This window comes from Numida meleagris, chromosome 10 (genome assembly GCF_002078875.1).
Source record: "Numida meleagris isolate 19003 breed g44 Domestic line chromosome 10, NumMel1.0, whole genome shotgun sequence".
NCBI classification, from domain to species: Eukaryota; Metazoa; Chordata; class Aves; order Galliformes; family Numididae; genus Numida; species Numida meleagris.
Genome location: NC_034418.1, coordinates 15,195,665 through 15,221,443, shown reverse-complemented (window position 1 = coordinate 15,221,443; position 25,779 = coordinate 15,195,665). Strand labels below are relative to the sequence as shown.

At 44.8% G+C, this 25,779-nt stretch overlaps 1 protein-coding gene and 2 long non-coding RNA genes across 7 annotated transcripts in view; 1 reads left to right on the top strand and 2 right to left on the bottom strand.

The window, feature by feature from the left end:
* The window catches only part of LOC110404257, a 9,820-nt gene extending 1,525 nt beyond the window's left edge, over positions 1-8,295 (bottom strand). The window contains exons 1-3 of one of the 4 annotated variants that reach the window (XR_002442122.1): positions 4,214-8,295; positions 2,567-2,877; positions 2,051-2,181 (exon numbers count right to left, since the gene is read on the bottom strand). This is a non-coding gene — a long non-coding RNA (uncharacterized LOC110404257). The other 3 variants (XR_002442123.1, XR_002442126.1, XR_002442125.1) reach the window with 3 other exon arrangements.
* Positions 1-20,311, top strand: part of LOC110404258 — a 26,121-nt gene extending 5,810 nt beyond the window's left edge. For both annotated transcript variants that reach the window (XR_002442127.1, XR_002442128.1), the window contains exons 2-3: positions 12,254-12,345; positions 20,187-20,311. This is a non-coding gene — a long non-coding RNA (uncharacterized LOC110404258). The remainder of the gene's footprint in view (positions 1-12,253; positions 12,346-20,186) is intronic.
* Positions 12,678-25,779, bottom strand: part of GAN (gigaxonin) — a 37,264-nt gene continuing 24,162 nt past the window's right edge. The window contains exon 11 of the mRNA XM_021408347.1: positions 12,678-25,779. Coding sequence (XP_021264022.1) covers positions 25,598-25,779 — 182 coding nt within the window. The 3' untranslated portion in view covers positions 12,678-25,597.

The following is a 25,779-nucleotide window of genomic DNA, read 5'->3' as shown; positions in this document are numbered from 1 at the left end:
AGTTTACTCCAGGCAGCTGTTGGAGTTAACTTCTCTCTTTAAGTGGGTGTGGGGGTACTCAGGTATAAGCCATTAATGAACTTCAGTGTTTCCCATTGCACCACACTCTGAGGACAGAGGGCATGCAGGAAGAAGCCTTTTTGGAACTGTGCAGCTGTGTTCTGGGAATAAATCTTCCCCTGATTGTATGCAGGGCCTACAGCAAGCCTGTTCCCTAAAGCACCAACATACAAGCAGCTGGGAAGGGAGCCATTTTAGGGTCAAAGGACTAGCTTTCTGTTACTAGCACCTGTAAATGAATATCCAAATGAGTTATGGAAATCATGGCAGGCTCATTAGTTTCCTTTGATAGTTCTTCAGAAAGAAAAAAGGAAGACATAGGCTGCCCAGAGCAATCAGAGGAGGGAATTTGGGATGCAGTCTCTGGAATCAGTCATTGCCTGGGAAGAGGGGAGGATTTCAGGAAAGTCTGCTGCCCTGTTTTCACACTGACTTTGACTATGAAACCGTATGGGTTCACACTTGGTATGCAGCTGTAGTTGCCATGTCTTAGGATAAGCCAATTAGTCCACAAGAGTGAATAAAGAGATATCACCTTTAATATGTGGTGCTGCCACTGGTTTCCAAAATATCCTCCTGTGGGCACCGAAGCAATGTTTCCATTCATCCACCAGTAAAAATGCAGCCTTTACCCATCTGCCTGTGCCTCTGTGTATATAACTGGGTAATTTAATAAATGCTGCTGGGTGTTGATTTACGTCATCGTATCTCTATATAAGCACATCTCTGTGAGCATGCTGTTGGTTGTCTGTGAATGCTCATTGTTCATATTCTGCGTGTGTATGTCTGTGTGCCTGAATGTGGTTTTGTTTAAATTTTTTCCCTAGAAAAAAAACAAGGAGTCAGACGTTTCATGGGGTTGTTAGCGAAAGCCAATGAAAGGAAGGAGGAAGACAGTAAAGGATAATTTACAGAGAAAAAGGGGTAGACTTGGGTACAGTTAATCATCTGCCTCAGTGTTCACCAGAGGAGAAGGGGGAGTTCATTCCAGACGTAAAAATGTCTCAGGGGAGGATCGTATAGATCATGCTAGATGAGAGATAGAAAGAGTAAATTACCTACAGGCTGACAAAGCAATGGAGCCAGATGTCATCTGATCCCACAGCAAGAATAAAAGCAGGGAGAGAGAACCTTCCCAAAATACACTTGGGATTCCCAAAGTATACCCGGGATTTTCCCTTGGAAATTGTAGGTAGAGATAAGGAAAATTACTTCTAACTCCTATTAGTGAGGCAGATCTCTGGAAAACTGGATTAATTTTGAACCCCTAACCTGGTTCCAGCTGTAATTCTGGCTCATAGGGGAAAGGTATTATTCTGAGTCAGAATGCAGAACAAAAGAACATTAAAATCGAAATAAGCGCAGTTTCCCAACGTGCCAGCATCCCTTGAAAAATAGGCCTCAATAATGGCCCAGGAACACTTTCATAACATAAGTCTCCTCCAACCGACAGCAAAAGGGCTCCTACGGATTTTCCAGCTCCAGTGCCCAGATCACATTGCACATACAGCTCGTTTTCCTGCACTTAAACAATCGTGGGCCTGACTCACCGCCCCTTTGCTGTGGTGCTGGGCCAGCTCAGCTGCAGTGAAAACAGCCGACCTCAGTGGCACCTCACCAGGGTAAACATGGGGCAGCAGCAGTGATCCGGCCCTGGGTGCAAGATGGTGACATAGTCCATTTCAAAGAGGAGAAAGGCAATTCCTATTTCAGAAAGCGCTGTACATCTTAAGATTGCATGAAACTGAAGGATTTTCTGCACATTCACTAGAAGTGTCTTGATATGTCAGAAAAAATAAAAAGAAAAAAAACATTTTTTTTTAGCACTGGTGGCCAGGTGTTTGAAGAACAGCAGTCCTGCTCACACCCAGCCTGTCCTGGCCTTTGTGAGCCAAATACTGCGAATACAAAAATATTTGCGCATGAAGAGCTGAGTACATTACCTATTACCTATGTCCTCTGACATTTTGGCTGCGATTCCACACAGTACCTGGGAAGTACCTGGGGCTTTGGCTGTAAATCCCCTGTTCGCAGAAGGACCGACTCTCCTGCCCGGTGCAACTCTTCCCCGTTGTGCTATTAGACACAAAGAACATCAGCTCTGACTGTTACATGCATTTCCTAGAAGAGGTAAAAGAAACAGAGGAAATTAGGTCTAATATCCCCATGTAACATACTTCAGATGAAAGCTGCCTAATGAAAATATTTCCTGCAATAAAATAATACCCTCCTTCTTACAGAGAAAAGCTCAGCTGAGATTTTGAGACAGCTGGACTCTCACTACTCTTTCCTACTGAAACTCTCACCGAATTCATAAACTTTGGATGATCCTTTTCAGGAAGCTTCCCCCACGTTCTCAGCTAGGTTTTCCCTGATTTACATCCTCCAAGCGACTTCCCATTGTGGCAGACCACCACCAGCAGCCCCTACGTATTTCCTTAGCTGCCGTCTATACCCCGCTGACAGACCCCAGCAGGACCAGGACCCATCTGCCCATAAAACCCACCCCGCCATTCCCCCACACTCGGCGCATTACGATGTGATGTGTCAGCCAGGGCTATTGTTTTTAACAGGAAGCAAGTTTGGCCGCCCCTGTAATTTAGATTGTGGGCAATAAGCAGGGGTGTGGTGTGCAAAGCAAACAGCACAGGATTAACAGCTCTTTTCACCGGCCCTCAGGATCCCGTCCCATGGTGGAAAGGGCTTCTGCTGGTGAGCACAGCCAGGAGCCAGCACCTCAGCGTCCTTTGGGTTTCCAACTGGAGAGCAAAGATAACAGCAGAGGCCCACTCCAACAGACCACTGGAGGCTGCACATCTTGAAATGAAATTACGAGAGAAAATTAAGAACAGTCTTCTCCTTTCAATAGGTCTTTAAAAACAATAACCAGGCTTTACTGTAAATTCATTTATTTACTCTCAGCATGCCAATTCCCAAGCTGATATCTCCTCTGTGTACCAGGGATATATATAGAGCTAAACGTGGCAAGAACACAGACAGATTTTATTTATTCTGTGTAAGGACAGCAACACGTGGATTTTTTTTTTTCCAGGAAGAAGCCACATTGGAGAGCTTGTTAAAGACACAAGATAAGTAAAATCCAAATTATATTTAGCTGATAGGAGGTGACAAATAGTAGTCAGGTTGACCATTGCCTTGCTGGAAGTCAGTCAGAAACCACTCAGAGCACAAAACTACGGAAAGCACAAGAGAAAGCACATATTCAAGATGAGTCTTGGCTTTGCTAAAGTGGACAGCATTTAGTTGTTTAGTGCCAGCATTTGTTTTAAAACAAGCTCTGAATGCAAGGAGAGGTATCGCCAGTCAGGTCCTGCCTGTGTGGCGCAGAGATCACCTAAATAACCTGACCGGGATGTCTGCAGGAAAGCACAGCCATCGTGCCCCATGCAGCAGCAGGAGGACAGGTGGGATGGAACGTGGCTAAGAGAGGAAGCTTAGAAACCATAGTCTGTGACAAAGCAGGCCTGGACGTCAGTGCAGTCGTGTCAATGCAGTGGTGTGCATTAGCCCAGGAGCAAACTTGAAGCAAGGATGAAGTTGCCTCAAGCACTGAGATCCCCACATCCAGACAGTCCTTTCATCTGTGAGACATTACGTGCAGGACTCAAGAGCCATGCTGATGCCCTAGATCCATCCAGTAATCAAACACATTTTAATTCACACATAAGGCAGAAGTGCCTCCTCTCACCACTCTCCCAGCCCTCCTCGCAGCTCCCTTCTAGGTCATCCCTCCCCACAGGGTTATTTAGTGCTGAGTAGGATCATCATTCTTTCCTGGCACTGCAGCTAATCCACCCAGCCTGCCTGCAAGAGCAGGGATAGCTGCTCAAGAGGGAGCAAGCGTGCGTGTGAGGGGGAGGTTTTCTCTCCTACTCTTGCCTTGTTCTGTGTAAGAAAGTCCCCAAAACTCTCACTTGGGCAGCTGATAAAATTGTTTCTTTTGTTCAGAAGTAGACCAGAAGGGACATCTAACCAGCATGACTGGAATGGAACTTCGTAGAGTTATTAAAATCTGCAAGCATTTGCAGCCACTTAGATGCACTCCATCAAATGAACATATAATTACCAAATTATTCCTCTACTTCTTGGTTGTTGGGGTTATTAAGTGAAAGCAAAAAATTATATTGCTTACCTGAGATAAAAGAGCTTGTGGAAAGCAGCCTGCCTTACATTAGACTTTGCTATGCTAACAGCATTATCTGCTGTCAGAGATCCTTCTCTAAGCACTTGAGCACTGTGAAGTGCTCGAGGAGGCACCACCTTTGCCTGGAGATAGATTCTGGGTGAGATTTTGGAAGAAAGGTTAGCATACAAGTAGTGTGATCACCACTGGAATGCCAGTTCCCTGCTAGATATGCACATAATTTTTTGTGATCCTGGTCTCTCTTACAAAAGAATAGTCACCTGCAAAACCCCAGCAATATATATCAAAGTGGTGGGGCAATGCAACTTACATAACAATAACAAGCCATTGAGAAATAGAAGGATCAAGCTTCTGTGCTCCTCCTCAGCACAGACCTGCAAACACACCAGAATAATTTGCATTCCACAGCTTGCCTTGCAGAATCCACAGATATAAATCAGGCTTGGCATGGTAGGGTAACTGAGCAATATTTAGCAGCAGAACAATGGACCAGCTGGGAAGCACGTACTTATCCCAATTCAAGTGGGCAAGTTGCTTTGGGCAAGATAAGTTAGTGGGGATTGCCTGCACAGGGAGGTTAGTTCAAAGTAAACTGAGGTTTGAACGCACAGAGTGTAAATCTGCTCAAACAAATGCAGTGTAAACAGTGGATTTGGAGGTATGGCTTTGGTGAGACATTTTAAGGGAATAAAAAAAGGAGAAAAGAATAGCATAGGGGCGAGGAGAGACAGAAATGGAGTTGGCCCCAGCCAGATGCCCACAAACCTTAAAGTTCTGGTGGGACTTCCCTGTCCCTGCACCCATCAGACATATGACCTGGTGTGCTAATACTGAAAGAGCATCAGAGGAAGTAGGATTTGGCACAGCATGCAAGCAGCAGGGAGCCTGATGAGCCTGGTCCATGGTACATGGCCAAGGCCATGCTTGTTTGCAACTCTACTGCCTCCCCAAGAACTTCTGGTCCTGACTGAGCTTTGGCCAGCACCACTTGCCAACGCTGCCTACCAGAAATTGTGGGACTGTGGCCACTTCTGCCAGCAGCCACATAGAGATTGGTTCTGCCACATCAGCATCGTGGCTCTGTCCAGAAAGGAGTCACCCTGACCCCAGCCGCTGGGAAACCCAGCAGCCACTCGATGGGAAGCCACGTGGGATGGATTTCAGAGCGTCAGCCTGAGCCCAGCATACTTTGGGAGCCTCAGGGCTTGTCAGCGGGCTGCCCTTGGGCATGCTTCAGGGTTGGTGCATGGTAGGATGGGGCAACTCCAAGCCCCAGCACCAAACCCATCAACTAAAATGGCATTCAGGCACGGCTTATCTCACATGGTGAGAGGAAGTTTACATACAGTTTGCATAATGCTTGGGTAAAAAGTCTCAGAGCAGATTCTGGTGTCCTTTGTTACCATTTAGCCTTGTGAAAGCAGATTTAAGTGTGTGAATCTGCTGAAGCAGCTCCTCTTAAGTTCGTATGGGAAGGGATGCAGCCTTCCTCTGAGCAGAAGCACAGGGGTGTATGACCAAGGCTCCTCTCCTGCAGAACACTGCACAACACTTCTGCAGAAGAGCATTAATACAATCAGAAGAGCAAAGAGAGGGAGCAGGGCTAAGGTACTGGAGCGGTTTTGCCTTATTCTTACTTCCTCCTTCCAGCAGCATCACTGTGCACTGAGGCATTAAAGGTGAGATCCGCTTGCATCTTGCTGAGCCCTGTGGCAAAAGGAGGCATATCTGGCTGCCCCTGCAGCTAGGGGAGAGTTTCTGAGCAGGAGCAGAGTAAAAATTATGCTCATCTCACTGAAGAAGTCAGCTTCTTAGTCAGCTGACAGCAAGCTGTTCTGTATACAAGAAGCTCTAAACAGAGTCCTTCCACTCACCTGCGTGAACAGCCTTTCCTCCTTCCCCTGCTCTACACTCCATCACAGGACTCTGCTCCCAGAACAACCCTGGGAGCTACCACACAAACTGCTAAGGAGGGGGAGAGTCTCAGCCAGGAGGATTAGCACGTCGGATCAGCAGCCTGTGGCATGGCAGTTTCTCCTGTCTAGAAGCAGGGAACAAGAGAGGCACGTCCAACACATGAACTGACTTTGAAGTCAGGAGGACAGGTGACAACCTTCAGTGATTGTCTGGCACCTCAAAAGATCTGTCCTTCTCTATCCTCCAAGTCACTCACTGCAGATAAGAGCAAGGATCAGAGCTCAGGCCACCAGTGACATTTGCTTGACATGGAGAAGATTTAAACTACCATAATTTCAAGTTTCTAGGCATTCTCTAGGAAAAAAATAAATGGTAAATGTCTGAAGCCCATATTATAAATAGAAACAGATCATGTTTATGGGATAGGATGCAATATTTTTGGGTAATATTTGTGAATTTAGTGACACATGATTTTCTGGTGACACTCATGATTTATTAAGACTGCAGTGCAGAAACACTAAATCTGTTTTGTGCTTTGGACAAATCACTTAATCATTCTGATTCATGGCACCCAGACCTAATGAGGAGAGTCTCTTATGCTAAACTTAACACCCAAGCAAGCCTTGTTTTGCCAATCAGGATGGTGCCAGGAAAGTGCAAATACCAAACATTATAGGCATTGGTAGCTGGTGTAGCAATATGATTATCATGTACCTCCAAGAGAGAGGAGAAACTTGTTTTGACTTGCAAATGGAATAAACCTGTCATAACTGTGATAGGAGTCTCCCAGGCTGGCAAGAAGTAAGGTTTTTTTCAGGTCTCTTTAATAAACTGGTACAGTGGGAGCGTGGTGGTAAAGTTTGTGAGAAATTCTGCTGATAAGGCACTCCCCTTCGTTCTCCAAATTTTCAGATTTCCTGATCTCTTCTGCTTTTAACTGAGTGCCATTCCAGGTCTACACAACACTTCCTTGTCTACCAGCTCACTACGTTCACAGGGGCCTTTGTAAGTCAGACCAAAGGTTCTGCAAATATAAAACCTAACCATAGCCCCAAGTATTTGCTGGACTGGAACCTTTCTTTGCTTTGCAAATTTAACGCTACTTCCACATGTCAAACCCAGGGTCAGACCCAAGAGCAATGCTTGCATTGTGTGCTGGAAACAGAGTGTGAACTTTTAGGGAAGAGTCCTTCCTTCCACGCTTCCCTAGAAAGCAGCACAGGGGTATTGATGCCTGCAGCTGTGATGATGGCGGCTCCCTGGGCTAGACTACACTATTGTGCTGCTCCTCAACTCAGATAACTGAGTTGAATTCAATCACAGAGAAAGATTTATTTACTTACACAAATCCAGATCATATCCACAGAACATAATGTCCCAGAGAAATCCTGTGAGAAGATATTGTCTCAACACGCTGCTAATGGTAGTGAAAAAAATGGAAACAGCAAAAACTTCAGCTCGAGTCGCTCCTACAGATAGCAAAACATTCAGGGTAATATTATACCCTCCTTTTCAAACTCAAAGCTAAAGCAGACGACAGTTGTGCTACCCCTGAACTGTTCACTGCAGCTAATTAGACAAGAAAACATTAATCTTCAGGGCCTTCATAACAATACATTTGTACAACAAAGTGCAAATCTGAAGAGTCTCTCTCATCTCAAAGCAAGGTCCAGTGCCACTGCAATTACACCAGCTCCACTGAACAGGTTAGCTTAAGGGGAAAAAAAGAGAGCCCGGAAAGACCTGGGTAAAGTAGTAAAGAGAAATGTATGATTTCCTTGTATGTCAATCACCAGACCAATATCTGCAGGAGGTAAAGCACCATTCTGCAAGGATAGAAAAGTTGAGAGACACTGTAAACAAGTTGAGTAGTGGGGAGCTTGGTTCTGACACTACATGTCTGAATGGAGACAGATCAAACATTTCTGCACTTAGAGCCTCCTGTCCATCTTATGAGCAGTACTATGATGGCACAACATCATTGCCAAACCAAGCTGTAGTGAGTACAGCAGTGAGCAGCGATTGTTTAACCTCAGCCAATGCCCTGTACCTGCAGGGTTCATTTCAGACTGTTTCTCCTCAGTCCTTTCCTCATCTCATTTCTTAACATGGAGGTTACACAATTATTCAGCTGCAAACCAGTTCTGTTTTCATTTTAGCTTACACAACTTTCTTGTTCTCTTTAAACAAGAAAACAGGTAGTAGTGTTGTTTTTTAAACAACTTTCATTGAAATATTAATAATAAACCAGAAAATCCCAGGGAGCAGTTCCAAAAATGAGAAGGTTAGGTGACTGTACATCAAAGGGAAGCAGGATTTGCTAACTCCATCACTTCACGTGTGATTCACAAACCACTTCATGAAAATAGAAGAATGATTTAGGAATCACTCAAGTCCTGACATAAAACCAAACCAATAGTAACAACCCAGTTTCCATGAAAACGGGCTGGTCTCCAAAGCTTCTGCCGAGACCAAACAGCGTTGTGCTTGCAGCTTTCCTTTCCTCTTCAAAGCAGGTAGAACCAGGAACGTTCTGTGCCTCGTGGCAAGCTCTAAGATGTGGTATGAGACTTTCAGATGAGTTTCACATTTCTCCCTGAATATTTCACACTACAGCAGCAAGGAGAACAGCACAGGCATAGCTGAAACAAAGAGGTGGAGTGAGAGGCAGAAAATGGATTCTGCTGCATTATTCAGTACGATGGGGAACTGAAAGGGCAATTAAACCAATGAGAAAGAAGATTCAGCTGCAGACTAGTGAGACTTGCACGAAGAGAACAGCCCCGCCTGGTGTCCAGGCCCTTTACCTACTGAAGGGATCCTCCAACACAAGTGTATCACTGGCAAGAGACTGAGGCTAAAGCCACTCCAAAACTCACTTTCAAGCAGCAGCACAGCCCTCTCTGCCCCTGCAATGTCACCACACGAAGGAAAAACAAAGGTGAAACTGAACTGCGCACTGACAGCAGGCCACTGGGTCATCCTTCCACTTCATTGTGCGGGCCACAGCCAGTGCTCACTGGTATCACAGAATCATTAAGACTGGGAAAGACCACTAAGTTCACCAAGCCCAACCATCAACCCACCCCCACCTGCCCACGTCCCTCAGTGCCACATCCCCACGGTTCTTTAACATCTCCAGGGACAGTGACTCTATCACCTCCCTGGACAGCCTGTGCCAGCGCATCACCACTCTTTCAAAGAAATTTTTGCTAATATCCAACCTGAACCTCCTCTAAACAAAAGAGAGATGCCAAAGAATGGCCAGAGGAGGGACGAGAGCAGGACTTGCAGCTGATGAAGGCTGCAGATTGCAGGAGGAGAGATGAGACTGGACTTCTCCGCCATGGAGGTGGGCAGCAGTGCTCAGCACAGGCAGCAGCAGCACAAGGCACCTGGTAGGCAGGCAGCGTTTAGCATTTCAAAGCCTGTCTTTCCTTTGTGACTCCTACCCCAACCCGATGTATTTATAGCATCAGCAAAACCCCTCCTGCCCAGGTGCCCTGAAAGGGATCATTATTGTCATCTGTCTTGCCAGTAAATTACATTGTGTGTTAAAGGCTTTCCTACTTCCAAGGCAGGATTAGAGCTGGTGAGAGCAGCTCAGGCAGTGGAAAATGTCAGGGCCCCGCCGCTGGGACATGAGCCCTGAGCTGGGCCACGCGTCCCTGCACGCAGGTAGGAAGGGAGCCAAGCACAGCCACCTGCACACAGCTGCTGCTTTCCCCAGTGGCGAAGCTCAAACACGGGTACAGAGCCCATGGGACAGGGCACACCCAGCAGCAGTGAGGGGAGCATGCCCTGCCCCGCTCCGGTCAAGCAACCAAGCCAAAAAGCAGCTCAAGATCATGGCTGCCTGGTGCACTGCTTGCTGCAGAGGCAGCGGGGTGGGGTGGAGGGCTGCAAGGAGGGGAGTCTGCTTTCCTCTCTGAGACAGAAAACATCAAAGTTGCCCTAAAAAATTGAAAGCTTCTGGACAGACACTAAATGTGTTTAAAAAAAAGCCAAACAAACAGATCAGTTTCAAAGCAGTCTTTCCGAAGGTCTTTCCTGAACACAAAAGGGATAAAGACACATTATATGCAATGGAAAAACACTGCCTGCCTGGCATTTAGCGTTTTTCACCTGTGACCCAAGACTGATGTCTATTTAACTCCCTGATTTAATCCGACAACATGTCTCAGGAAGAAAAAACCTTTCAGAGTTTGGAAAGAGCTGGAAAAAACTAAAGCCATGCTCAACACTTCCCCTTCCCTGGAGAGATAGGAGTGCTGCTTGCCCTTTCCTGACGATAAGCATATCCTGGTGGTTAAAAATACATTTGCTCTTACCGTAAATTCTCCATCAGCCAACTCCTTCAGCCCAGCCCAGCCCACGGTGTTGGGGTTCACAATTCCTTTGAGGCCACATGTGACAGAGCCCAGCTCGTGCAAGTCCAAACACACTGGAGAAAAAGCAAAAATAATAGGTCTGATCCAGTGGCCGTGCCTTCATCTGGAGCAGCAGTCAGAATCTGTTGAGTGTCAACAACACTCATTCCAAGTTACCTGCTCCCTTCCCTCTGGACTCTGCATTAGTTTTGACTGACTTTACAGCAGCTTCCAGACAGAAGGTAAAGGAGATAAAATCCGAACAGTGATTAATTCTTCAGTTAGTTCCACACTTTCCAGTGGTCGTCGTGCCAAAGGGCTGAATGAGAAACACGGCTTCGCAAGAAGCAGGGCTCATCGCTCGATCTGAGTTGCTTGAGAACAGGAGCCAGTGACCTGCTCTGCAAAATGCAGTGCTGCCGGCTGGGTGCTCTTCCTTCCCACGTCACCCCTGTTCTTCACCTGGAAACCCTGGCCTGGTGGAAGCCTGCTCTGACACCTGGGCTCTGCAAAGGATGCAGATGGCACCGCTTAGTAACACAGAGCCCTGCTCTGCAAACCCAGGGCTGCTTCCCTCCCCGGTGTCTCCGCAGCAGCTCAGACTGCGGCAGCTCTCACTGGATGCACCACATTCCCCAGCATGCTCCTGCCAGGAGAAAGTCAGGGAGATGTAGCCTTCACAGGTCAGGGTAAAAGCTCCTTTCTGCCAACCACTCTCAACCAACTGTGGGCAATAGACCTTTCCTGAGGAATAGCATCACAAAGGCCCAGGTCCTTTCATGACATGTTTTGTAGGTGAGGAAGTACAGAGAGGCCTTGCTCCCCTGGCACTGGGAACCTCAGCAAAATATCCGGAGAATATTTTGATAAAGGAATGTTTCTGGATTTGTTATTTTAGGAAGAAAGTTCAGAGGGATAAAGAGAAATTTCATCTCATATTTCCACAGAAATTAAAGGAAACTAAGCAGCAGCCTTCTTCCCTCTGATAGGATTCCAGGCTCTGGAATCCAAGTTCACCCTTCTGTTTCCAAGAATCAGTAAGACAGAGATATGGTAGAGCCCACCTACACAGCCATAACCATGGGAACACCAGCAGAGGTAAACCAGCACCAGGTTCCCTATCGTGTTTGTGCTGGGGGCCCTGGGCTCTCTGCACTGCCATGGCTGGCAGTTCAGGACATGTGCTTCACTTTGGTAAGGCTCTTGCACTAAGCAGTAGAAGGTTTCCACCGAGAAAACGTATCTACCTTTCCTTCCTGTCCCGCACCGTCATCTTTTAGTGAGTAGAACACCCATTTTTGCAGTGTTTTGGAGCCACAGAACTGCCTTCTTGCTCCCCTCCGATCAGCCAGCCCCACACGCTGGCTTTTGTATCCTACCTACCTCATGTTTGGCCTTACCTCAGCGTCCCTTCATTTAAGAAAAAGCAGGTGGAGCTCTTGGTAAAGTCATGAATTTTCCTGAAGATGAATGTTATTGCAATGCTGAGTTCACTGCTCCCATCGCAGCCACCACAGCTGTGCCTGCTCTTACACAGCCCAAAGCCTTTGCTCTGGCTCTGCTCTTCCAGGAAGCCGCTTGGCATCTCAGAAAGCCCAGGTCTCTGGGTTTGATGAGGTGACGTATGCAGGCCACAGCGCAGCTGAGCGCCGCCAAATATCGGGCAGCTCTGGAATGAGCGCTCTGTACCTGCCCTTGGGAGCAGTTCTGCTTCAAGTATTTTTCTCCTCTGTTTTTAAAGGTCTCGTCAGAGCAGCAGTGCTTGAAGAAGACTAACAAAGGTGACTGCAGGGAAGGAAGGAGACCTTCAAACAATTGTCTGAGCTTCTACAGGTGAGCAGAAGCCTCTTCCCAAAGGCATTCCCCCCAGTGGCCACCAGGAGCCACAGCCGCGAGCATTCATTGCCCGCACAGAGCTGGAGAGGGAGCGCTCCCCACCTCGCCTTTCCTCTTCCATTTATTTCCTGTGGGTTTTCCTCTTTGATTAAATTTCTGGTATGTAGGTACGCTTAATAATAAAACAGATAGCTCATGGGAGATGGATGATATTTATAAAATCTACTGCATTTCTTTCATTCTTCGTAAGACCTTGAGAGACAATCCTGAACTACGTTTTTCCTTTCTTTTAAAAATAGAAAGAAAAAAAAAATCATATGAAGCAGTTGACAAGTTTTCAAACCATCCATGTTTTATTTGGTTAGTTTATTAAACACCTTTAAGACAATTAATTTTGGTCTGTACCCTTCTATAAAATAATTCAAGTTCTGGACAAACCTCCAATACATAAAGCAAAGTTACTTTACCATACGCAAATTTCAGATCAAAATACAACACTCTGTTTTCTTACATTTATAAAACCCGGTCAAATACAAACGACATTAAAAAAGATAAAACACTTTCACTGATCCTTGGTACAATATTACAGCACAATTTGCACAGTGGCCACTAAGTCTCCGAAGCACAATTCAAACACTTTAAAAAGGGAACCTCCCTTTAGTCTCCCAACATTATACCGAACACGTAAACAAAGCGAGTGCTACTTAATCCAGGAAAATTCTCACGTCCCTTTTTGTAGATGTTTGAGCCACAAAGCAATTCTGCAAGCCGTGTTACGGGTGCGTAACCAAACAGTTCTCTGCTTCGCTGTTACAGCTTTATGTGCGACCACTCCATGAAAATAAATGGGCGGAGGTGGACCAGACTCTCCACTGGGCAATTTATAGCAACTAAAGTAAACCAATGAATACATACTTTTTCTAAGAACAAATCATAAATCTCTTGACAAATAAAATCAATACCAAATTATCTGTGGGTACAATTTGAGGAATTGCCTTTTTCTTCATTTTCATGACATCTAATATAGATACAGAGTGTTTTCAATTGCTGAGTTTGTTCCATTGCAAGACCCACTGTTTCAGCAATAGGTCAAAGTGCCATTAAAATTGCACATTTTTTTTTTCAATTATGAAAACATACAGTAGCATGTAATGTTTGTTTGCAACTACGCCCAGAAGCTTGCACTTATGCTCCTCTATGAGCAGTGTGGGATCTCTTATTAAACTGAAATGAGCAAAAAAATCAAAATGTGTACCGAGAATGACAGAATGGAGTCGTCGGATGACAAACATTCCCGGGAAGTTTCTACTTAGCAAGCCTTACAATCACACCTCGAGAAAAGAAAGTAAAAATCAGAGCACTAACGGGAGGGTCTGATGTATCCAACTCAGGCTAGATTTGCATAGGCAGCCAAGGCAATTGCACAAATGCCATAGTGCAACTCAACAGGTATTTTTGCCCACAGTCCGGCAAGCCCCTCGTTTATCCCCTGCCCTCCCCCCACCTTAAAACACTAATATTACTTACAGTTCCATTGCAATTTTAATTAATTTAGTTTCAGTGAAAATGTGTATGCGATTAAATGGAAGAAACATACTAATGGATCTAATTTTTGTCTCCTCCCTCCCCCACCAAGCTCACACCATATCCATTAGGATTCCACACACATTCAGAACTTTCTCCTATCTACTAACATTAGTTTTATCCCAACAAAACGAAGGAGAATTGCATACTGCATAGAATAACACATATTTAGTAATGCTTGTGTAAACACTATAGGATGGAAAAAATAATAAAAAAAAGGATGAGTGAGGTACAGCAAGAACTTGATTTGCTAACTTGGTCTTTTAAGTGCAATTGAAACACTGCGTACTGCCCTTCTCCAGAAAGTCTCTCCATAATTAAGCTACATTACTAGGATTATTCTCTTACAGCTACATACTCATTCTGTAACTCCTTACACTGACTTAATGCAAATAGTTACGGGGCAAAAATTAATTTACAGGGTTAATTAAAATTTTTGCAGTATTCAAAAGGAATGGTTGCGAAGGGATCAACCATGGAAAGTGTGGTAATACACATTTTAGAAATATTTCCAATAATTTTAACACAGAACAGCAAGTAGATTTTGAAAAATGCATAGAAACCCTGTCAATATAAAAATCCCCACTAAAATTACACAACTAAGCAATTTTAATCTAAATATTTTATGTGCTTTTCCTATAAAGGCCACTTTGACATACAAATACAAAAAAGTTTACATTTTTCCCCAAAATAAATAATTTGTTTCTCAATTAAGAATACTGAGTATGGAAGCATAACAGACTTCTCGCGGACCAACTGCTCATTGCAGTGGCTACTTCCAAAGAAGAAAATCTCCACATATTCTCAGTTACCCCAAGAAACAAAACACCACCTTCAGACTTGGTACTTCCTAGTGCTATGAAGAGCCTGGGGTTAGGGATGGAGAAGTCTGGACCCCTCGCACCGTATGTGCCGGGGAGGGAATATACACAGATGTCTGAAGAGAGATTTGCTGTTTCTCTCCCAAGTTATGCACAGGAAATCAGGGAAATAAATAAAGGTTAACCTGAATTAAAGAAAGACAAAACAGTAAGTGGAGTTAGGAAGGAGAAACGGTACGAGGTACACCATGGGGTGAGTAAATGACAAGGGTAAGCAAACTACTCAAAAGAAGGTATTTAAAGGTGAGAAGACACGATGAACCGAGAGAGAAGAGCAACACAGAACCGGGGAACAGTGTATTGATTTAACAGGGGCAAGAAGGGGAACAGTCTTCACTGGAGAACGGATGCAATGGGAGAACAAAGAATCTTTCATAACAGTCCTGACCACATGGGCATTTATCCCTGAATGGTGATGGAAGCAGCAAAATCAAATGCATGTACACATGCAAAAGTGGTGGAAATGAAAACAAATTGGATTTGAGACATGACAGGTGTTTGTCACTATAAGCACCAGAGCCACAACAGAACAACATGGGGACACGAGCAAGTCAGTCCCACCTGGAGGGGTGCAGCACACCAAAAATTCCAGCACAATGGAGATGCAAACATTGTGAAGTGGCCCCGACTGACCCAGTGGGTAAGCTGCACTGGTGGATTTACAAGACAAGTTCCAACTGGCAACAACACGAGACTGACAGAGGGGTACAATACAACACTACATCATTCAGACTCAGAACATCCAACAAACCGGACAGAAGGAGGCAGGGGAGAAGGGGGAAAACCAGGGAACAAAAGTTGATTGCGACAAAAGATTATTGGGCAGCCATTTAGTACAAGTTCTTCTAACCTTGGACCAAGGACTGGATTAGGAAGGACACAAGAGCCGTGCTTCTTCTGTACCATAAGGAATCCCGCTCTCTGGTGCGCTATGTTGCATAGTTTGTCTGAAGCCAAAGAGCACTTCTTATTTTTCCCCACTTTTTTTTTGCAGCAGAGACATTATGTGCTCAGGTCAGAGCATCCCAAGGCCTGGCCCTCAGCAATTAACTGGTTCGTTTTTGAGGTAACACAAAGATTTGGCACATAAAAGAAACAAAAGCAAACGCTCAATTCCACAGAGAACAGAAAGACACACAGAAAACATGCATATAGAAAGCCTGTAATAATAAACACATCTGTAACACAGAAGTTGAAGTATGACAGCTGGATGATGGCAGTAAACCGAGCTGTCCCGCTGCACGCCAGCAACGGCAAACACCAGGTGAGCGTTTCTACCATAACACACCAACATTTCTGTAGAAAAGGCAACAACAAATTCTGACAATATCCTGACAGCCGCCAGTATCTTTGATCTGACAGAGGCTGAGCCTTCACGAACGGCAGCAATGTGCTTGGAATGGCATTACAGCCCAACATCCTCCTATTGCTTGGCTCATGGAATACAAGTATCATCATGAATACAGTCACTAATCAAGGCAATTATTTCATTCTCCTATGCTAAAATATTTTTACAGTACAAAATTATACTGAATACATTAGTCAGCATTCACCTATGTATTTTAATTTATTAGCCCAATCCTGCAAGATTCCTAGTACTCAATAAAGCGACGTACAGAGGCAAAACTCTGAAGGCAGAGCACTAATCTGAATAATGTTACTTTGTTTTAATTTTGCCTTCAAAAGAAAAATCCTGAACTGTCAGGTTCTCGCTTCAGGCCATTAAACACGAAGTACACAAAGTGGGAAGCAATTACACATTTCTGTTTACTTAATTAAAAAAAAGGAGAAAACCAGGGAGCCAGGTGTTCCCGGGGTATTGAGATCTGTACTTATCCACTCTGCAGAAATGGTTCCAGAGCCTCCAAGCTTTCAGATTTCAGTACGCTAAGACAACTCACTGGATCTCTGCTAACACTCAGCCCAAAAACCTTTCTAGCTCCCCCTTATGTGGGGGCAGTGTGGGCTCCCCACCCACTCTGCAGGGTTCAGACCGAAATCCACCTCAGGCCCGGCCCAACTCCCATGGCCACGTGAATCAGTGCATCCCAAACAGAGGGCAGCGCGCAGCCACGTCCTGGGATCCAGCCCCAGAAGATTCGTATTTGTGTCCACGAAAGGTTCAGACGTGCTACTAAGGGATGTGGGTTAGCTGGGAAATACTGGCGGTAGGTGGATGGTTGGACTGGCAGATCTTGGAGGTCTTTTCCAACCTTGGTGATTCTATGATTCTGTGTTTTACTGAAGAGTCACCACAATGCCAACAGCTGCTAATTCCAGAGCCTTCTAATTGGTACAGTCAGCAGGGCGTGAACGGCCCCTTCTTTCAGCCTACTATTGGTGTGTGCCCAGTACAATACCTGCTACATTCAACTCAACGCTCAGATGAGCTGCTACCTAACATTTTTACACAAGAAGTTCCTGTGAAGCATTTCTTCCTTTTGCCTTGACAGAAAGGGAAGAAAGGCAGCATTTTCCCATTACATCTTGTATTAATAAGACCTTTTACACTTAGGAAGTTTTCTTTATGAAAACAGATTATTATTTTTTTTTTAAACTACTGAACACACAGAAAAAATAATAGCACAAACAGAAGCTGAAATCAGCTTACATTGTTGCTTTAAGAAGTCAAGCACAGTGTAGGGAATTCAAAAGTTTCAAACAGCACCTTCAGAGGCAGAAGGGGAAGAAAAAGCTTTTTTCCTACAATTCTTCAAGCTGAGCAAAAACGTGCACACTTGGAGGTCCCAAAGAAATGGAAAAAATACAATCTCAGGTTGGTGTTTTTCTCAGCAGATCAGTAAATGGGAAACTCCATGTAAACCTACATCTGACCTTACAGAAAAATCCATGAATCTCTGTTAAGAAAATGGCTCAAGCTCACAGGCAAATCAGAGCAGAACTGAGGCAGAGCAAAAACCTGATCTGTCTTTAAAAAAGCTGACATCTCTATTTTAGCATTTTCTCTATTTAAAAATCACCAGGTCAGTCTTTCAATTGCTTCTCTCATTTACAAGTATAATAGTTACTTTCAAGTAATTTTTATTTACTTTTACAGCAGCTGCAGGTCAACCTTGGTCTTTTCGTACAGAAACATGCATTTAAAATGAAATTAAAGTAAACTGTCCTTGGACAACGGCATCATTCTGCCCTGCCTCGTGTTTGGTTCCAGGTTTTCATTGAAGGACAAAATGCAATTAAAAAAAAAAAAAAGGATTTGACAAAGTGCAGAAAAATAAAATGAGGTAGCTGGGAATAAGGGCTTCCCCCACGGACCAAAGGCAGATGTCAGCCCGACATAACAGACACACGTGGGGTGTGACACACATGCTCCACCACGTCGAGGATTGCTCGCAGCAGCTCAGGTGGTATTTAACCTGCAGACAGCACAAGCTTGATGAAATGTCGTTTTATCATCTATTAAGCACTCTCCCCACATACACTGAGTGCAGACAAAGGACACCAAGACGTGCAAAAAGCAGCACAGAGGAACATGGAGTTTGCGAGGACTTACTCTGATCCACAGAAGAATTTCTGAGTGATTCACTGGATTCGGACATAAATGTGGGACAAAGGTGAAATCAAAGCCGTGCTAGTAAGACCAAAAGACAAAACAACCGAGGCCAGGAAGCAGTACTGCACCGCACAGGAACCCACGTGCCTTGGGTCAAGGCTTTGGCTGGGCTGACCCTCAGACAGCCGTGGGCTCCACGGCTCTCAGGCACCGGACCTGCCTGCAGCTGGGCCACATCCAGCCCTGCTTCCCAACACCAGAGGCAGCAATGGCAGCGTGACACCAGCTCTGTGCCACAAAGAGCCTCTCAGCCCATCAGAGGCACACAGCTAACGCTGTGCACACTGTAAGAAGAACTTTGCTATTTTATTGTTCATTTTCCTCACCGCTTAGCGTGCAGTATTAATGCTACCTCCTAGAAGTCCACAAGAACACAGCGTGCTGTTTCAATCGGTTAAACTAAGATATTGACATCATATCAGAAACTGCGAAATGTCACCTCCAACCCTTAAATACAGAAAGCTTCAATTGTGAGAAGCAAAACATTAGGTTTGGGAAGTCAGGGAGAAGAAACACCCACAATTAGCTTAGCAGGTGTTTCCCCACGCAAACAAAAGCCAGAACAGATCTCAGCCACTGCAGGCAATCCTGAAGAGTCCTTTGGAGTAGTTTAAGACCAGTTCTCAAAGAGCTTATGAGAAAGCACCATGGCGAGGCTACCCCTTGGCTTCCCATCAAACAGAACTTTCACAACGCCTCAGGGACTGGCTGTTCAACACGGCCACCCTGCCATACCCTCTGGTGTACTGTTCCACTTATCCCGAGATCAAAACAGACTCTGCTTTTTAAGAAATGCTGAAACACGTGACAGATGATAACGCTTTCCCACTTTCATACATAAATTGATAGAACAGATGCTGCCTGGCTAAAGCTGTAGCACGCGAGAGCATTATGGTGAGAAATTCCAGAAGAGTCACAGTGATAAGTCTTTTCAGAGCGCTGCCTATCCCGTGCAAAAATTTAAGCTTTCCAAAGTGGCTCTTGCTTTCTAATTGAGCGTAACATTGTTCCACAGTGGTTTTGTTTCCTATTCTGAAATTCATGCAGGTGGCAGCGCACTGGCAGAATTCAGAGAGGCAGAAATGACGCCTATGAAGGCAGCCCACGGAACAGCCCGCCTTCACCAGATCCCTCAGGTCCTGACCGGGGCTAGAAGCACAGATGGAAGAAACTTGCCCTTGACAAAACCAGAGGACATCTTGGCATCAGTTGAAAAGACGAGAAGAAAGAAAAGCAAAGAAAAATGAAGGGCAATACGTGGTGATTCAGAAGCACCCAGCATTAAAAAATTACATATTTTTGTTTCATCAATAACATAATAGATGTCACTTACAGCGGGGATGCTTCTCTCTATCCTATCATTGTAATCAAATCCATCAGCTTCTACAAGCGTGCGGTACAGACTCATCTCATTACAAAAATTCAAGGGCACAGGTAGGCAATGGCATTGAGCATGTTCATTTACTGATGTGCTGGGGCAGGTGTGCATCAGCCACACACAAATACCGGGCAACGAGGTTTAACCATTTACACTGAGAAGTTCCAGTCTCTCAGCTCATTTTTCAATACATTACTTCAAGTAACCTTCAAATGCTACTCCTAAACAAGTCTGACACATAATAATAATAAGCTATTTAAAAAAAAAAATCTTTCAAGACTTTGTATCACCAACAAATTTACAGCATAATCAGCTGTTGGTAGCAGGTTATTGTTTCATGCCCCCGCTACCATTAATACCTTCTAGCAGATGTTCATCTAATTCATTAGGCACTTAGAATGGTTTTAATGTATTGTTTCAGGTTACCTGTTAATGAGGAATTGAGAAAATTGGTTACTGGAGCACAGCAACAGCCAGGCTACAGGGTCCCACAGGACAACGCTGACTGGAGTTGCTGCTTTAAAGCCTGGTTGCAATCCCTCCCGCTGTAATAAACTGATAAAAAACAGAACCAAGCCAAACCTTAAGATGACCTATCAATAAACTTCAGAGCATGTGGATGTCACCTTCACAGCAGTGCTTCACCCACACCCTACTGGCTTCACACTGATATCTCCCAGTCAGCTTTGCTGGACCAGCTTCTCCACCTTCAGACAACTCTCCTTCCTTTTCTTTCCAACACAGCGTGCCACAGAAAAGCAGACCCATCGGCCCAGCTCTAGGCTATATAACAAACAAGAGCAACAGCAGATGGCAAATGTCAAAAGGCTGCAGCACTCGTGACTGCAGCGCAGGCCTGAACTCGGTCCTCAACAGGAAAGTACTCCAAGTTAACACAGAACAAGTAGCTTCTGCCTGAAAATCAAGTATGTACATAATTAACATCATCCCCTGAAAAAGCCGTTTAATTTCTCCAAGGAGTAAAGAAAACACACACCCTAAAACCTTGATGCTTATTACAGAAAGGATCCATACCCTACATCAAATAAAAGTCCTTCGAAAGCATCACTGAGCGGCACAGAAACACTCCTTAGTTAAAATCTTAAGCACACCCATGTCCTTGGCCATAGCCACATCGCCCCAGAGATAACCTTCCTTCTGCAGATAAGATTAATTCAAATGAATTGTACTTTATCCAAGTATTTATAATTTTAAATATTAAAACCTATTGTCAGCTGCCATTTATTATACACTTGCATGGCACCAGTGCTCTAATAGAGAGCAGAGTGTCCGCATGCACCACACGGAGTGATGGCTGAAGGCAGCTGTGAGGAGTAACACAAACTGCAGAACAGTATTAAAAAAAATTAAAGATTTACAGTGATTTAAGTAACATTCATTTAAAAAAAAAAAAAGAATCGCTACTCTTTTTTGGAGCACAGTGAGTTTTCAGCACCTCCGCATACAACAGAAGAGTTGAATTACTGCTATATACAGAGGAAACAGAAGTTTGGCACTTGTAACAACTACTGTTTGTTATTGCATCCTGCACTTGGCATGGCAAACGCGCATCACCAAAACCCAGGCAGGCTGTACAGACACTGCAGTTACTGAGCTCACCAGACAGGCTGCAGCCAAAGCAGGGAAAAACATTCCCTCAACCCCTCGCTTTTTGTTCTTCTGCATTTATCAAGTCATGCAGGCACAAAAAATACTGCACAAAAAAAAAAATAATTAAGCTGCCCGATGTTCTCTGGAAGGAGAGTTGGTAAGAAAGCCAGGCACTTCGGGAGCTTGGATGGAAACACTCGTACCTTCAGCAAGAAGTCTGACTCAGAAGGCAGATGGTGTGACACGCAAGTCTTGTGCTATCAAACGCAAAAGAGATGCAAGCCTGCCTGCACTCACCATGAGCTGGCTTTGTAAGTTTGTCTATCATGTGATCTCACATAAATTTCAGCTTAAAGATGAGGCACTGTCAAAGCTACTGGAAGTCACTTGACTCAAATGGCTGAGTTAATACAGCATTCCCACAGAAACGAAAACTTGAGGAGTAGCTGATAAATTATCTAAAGATCATCAGACCTTGCTGTGGTACAACTGAACACGAGGCCCTTCACAGGATGTCCCTTTTTCAGGTTAGAAAGAGGAGAGTTGGAATCCCAGGGCTGACTCCCTGGGGAACAGGGACTGGGCCAGTAGTTCTGTTTTCCAATAACAATCTCTCATACATGGGAAAAAGAATAAAAGTCTGTGTGTGTGTGTGTGGGGGGGGGGGGGGGGGGGGGGGGGGGGGGGGGGGGGGTGGGAACTGTGGTAGGAGTTGGAGTGAGGGGGAAAAAAAAAAACCACCACCACGTCTCCCATCTTCTACAGTCTCCACCCCATAAGTGGTGGCTTTCTGGTTCCAATTACCAGAGTTTGTCCAATTCTATCACAGCGAGGGGGAAAGGCCACACCCGCCACGCGGCCCAGCCATTGTGCGGGACTGTGCTGGGCCCAGCCCAGGATACAGCCACCCCAAACCTGCCCCTCTCCGAGGAGTGGCGAGCGCTGTGTCAGTGGCACTTCTGGGACACAGATCCCAGCCCCAAGAACCCCAGCACAACAGCTGCCTGCCTCCCTGATCCCCAGAAAGCAGCACGGTGCACAGGCAGCTCGCTGAGAGGGTGGCTCAACAAGTTACCAGGGGTGGAACCGGCTGGATTTAAGAATGCTGATTCAAGCTGGAAGGAATTGAGTTGGACTGGCTATCAAGACCACCATGCCAAGCAAGGACAACTTAAATAGTTACTAAACTGCCAAATCATTTGAAAACTCCTGGATTGCAAGCTGAGAAAATGCAGGAGCTGCTTCAGGCACGGTTCGGCCATCCCATGCAGGGCAGGCAGGTGCCAGGGCAGCAGGGGGAGCTGGGTGGCAGCACCTTCCAGTGAACCCAGTTCAACACCCTACGGCTCGGGAAGCTGGTCAGCGCCTTAAACACAGTACCTCTGGAATCAAATGCTCCCATCAAGCCAACCATCTCCTTCACTTCGCACACCATCAACAGTACAGCAGGACACTCCTTGGGAAAGGAGAGCCTTGGCTTCCAGGCGCAGCTCCAGCCTGGGATGGAATTTCACATCCCAGAGAGGCACTGTTCCCTGAGCACGCAGACAGACTCCAGCACACGCCTCCCACCTTCCTCTGCACCGAACCCCGCGCCCAGCCGCACAGCAGCTCTCCGGGAGCAGCTCACTAACACAGAACCACAATGCAAACATCTTCAGGAAAGGTCAACGAAGACGATTTTGAGATCTCAGGGGTGCCTACATTTTTGCCTTGAGTACATACCTGAAACTCAAGGTGCAGGTGTCGGCAGAGGCTTGGTCCCTGACCTCCAGCCACGTGCTAGGAAATTAAGTTTTAACTGTTTCAGGTGAAGAGACTTAAGCTTCTTGGTCAAATCTAACTGAGCACATTTGCAATACACTTCGGTTAGAGCAGAACTGCTTGCTTTATCTACCCTTAAAAAAAATAAGTAAGAATACCTACTGTTAATCCTACTTTAACTGTAAACATTCAATAACTTTAACTGCAAAACACTGCTAATGTATGTATGATTTAGATTTACTATGTGCATTTATTACTGAGGCCTTCTGGACACTAAATGCCCTCAAGTGTACTGGGGAGCTACAGGGACTCAGGAGATAGCAGCCTGCAATAATCTAAATACAGTTTTTGAGAGTTTTCTAAGCACTTAGAAAACTAGGTTCAGAAGTGAGATAGAAACATTCAATCTCATCGCTTTTGAATACAGGATCTAAGCACTTTGTCTAAGAAATTAAATTAAAATGAAATTTTTGAAAAGGGGAAGTTTTATAGATAAGCCAACAGCACTTGATTCATTTCACAAGATGGCTGAAGATGGAAATAGTGGTTCACATTTCTGTAGTAGAGCATTATATATAAATTTTAAATCTGAAGACATATATACACACACATATCAAGTTTACCACGATGCATAAATATATAAACTTTTCAATATGCCAACTAACAGAGGTCAGAAAATTGATGTCTATAGTTCAAGTTTTGCAGCACTTCAGCATTGTAAAAAATAAAAATAAATAAATACCGGCCAACGGATTGACTGCTGCCCTCTTTCGTTGCCTTTTTTTCCCCATCCCTTTTCTCAGAATCGGAGTAATTCCCATTACACACCAGCACTGTGGAAGGACTGAGCAAAAGCAAGTTTCAGAATGTCTCTTCAAGGAATGTAAAGTTGAGTGCAACTCTTGTACGAGTTTGGGATTGTATTTCTGCAGATCTAAGAAGATTCAATAAAAATGACAAAGGTCGATGCTAACACAACTGAGGGCAGAGATTGGCTTGTCTGAGGTCCATGAAGTTGCAGCGTGGAAAGTATCGTACTTAGTTATAATACTGGTTATACAAAGTCTCTTATTCTGAAGGGCAGGAGGCCTCGTTTCCATTTCCACCTCTCTCACTTTATACCTTTTAAACAACTTTTAAATAACTATAGGTTACGTCCCACCCATCACAAACAGCAGTGAAATCAAGAAGCAAGGTAAGGTGTTCTACCAGCTGATCTTTCCCAAGAACAGAAGTCAGTTGAACATCACTACTGGCGTGAACATGACTCATTAGGAATGAAAATGCAAGATACTAAATTCCTCACCATAACCACACCATAAAGCCCGGCTTTCAAAGTCAAGCAGCAGTAAACAAGAATCTGTGCCCTAGCATGGAAATTATTAGCAAACCAACTTTTGATCCCAATTAAAAATAGCTGTACAAATTTCCTGTAAGCGATAATCCGAAAATCTGATTTCTGTGAAACAAATGTATCCTTGTCATATTTCACCTTTGCTCCAGAGATAAAATGTTTCTATAATCCTCAGTCTTAAAAGGAAAAAAAAGACATTGTCCTAGTTCTCTAGTGCCCTGAAGTAAGAAGGAACACAACCTTTTTTTCTCTGATTTCTCAAGTTTTGATGCCTTTTACCAAGAGCAGCAATTGTCACGAAGCGTTCCAAAAGCCATTTCCTTGTGTTTCAAGGAAACTGCCTCCAAAACCCACGCAGAAACACATGCCGCCCACCTGTATGCCAGTTCGTCAGGCTATTTGAATGTCAGCGTAAAAAAAAACACAGTTTACTTCCCTGTAGTATACTGTATCCATTTTAGATTAGTCCATTTTAAATATATTAAAAATATTTTTCGGAATGAAAACATTGCAAATGAATGAAAAACGTATGTACACACCACCACCGTTTTGAGGCACAGACCTTAGCTTTTGAGGAAGGACTAGAAGTGAAAGGTGCAACAACCAACGTCTCCTGCGGCATCACAGTCAAACAGCAGTCCTTGCAGCGTACCAGGGAGGTTGGTTTTCATATAGCTTCTGCATATTAGAGCTATCCGGTCCGAGATAGCGCGTTTATTCTTATCGGTTCCCCCCCAAGGGAAACGCACCTTAAATCTTTCTCGCTTTTCACCACAGGAATACCAGTTCCCACCAGTTCCAGACACAGCAGATCTCCTTCAATAACACACTGGCAAGTCCGAATGGTTACGACTGAAGGTGTTTCCTCGATCCCCCCTCGTTTTCCCCCTCTCTTCTTTTTAATGTTTACGTAAGTTATTTGTTCCCGAAACAAGAACTGAGACTCAAGCTTTTGAAGCATTTAAAACAAAAACAGTTACCATACCAAAGCACAGCATACAGTGTAAGTTTCAGCTGTAATTTCTCAGCTTTTCCTTTATATAGAGCTACATATGGTGGACTGCGCAGAACTCTTCCAGTCTCCTCCACTGTCAGCACACGGGTCACGGGGAAGGAACGCGGATGCGGAACAGCCCCTGCTGGAGCTGCAGTCGAAAGAGCTTGCAGTTGGCGATCCGCAAGGCCGCGCAGCCCGTGCGGCGAAGGTCCGACGGGAACAGCGGCTTCGTGCGCTGCCACGTCCCCGTGCTTCTTTTGAACTCCCGCACGTAGTCGTAATTCGTAC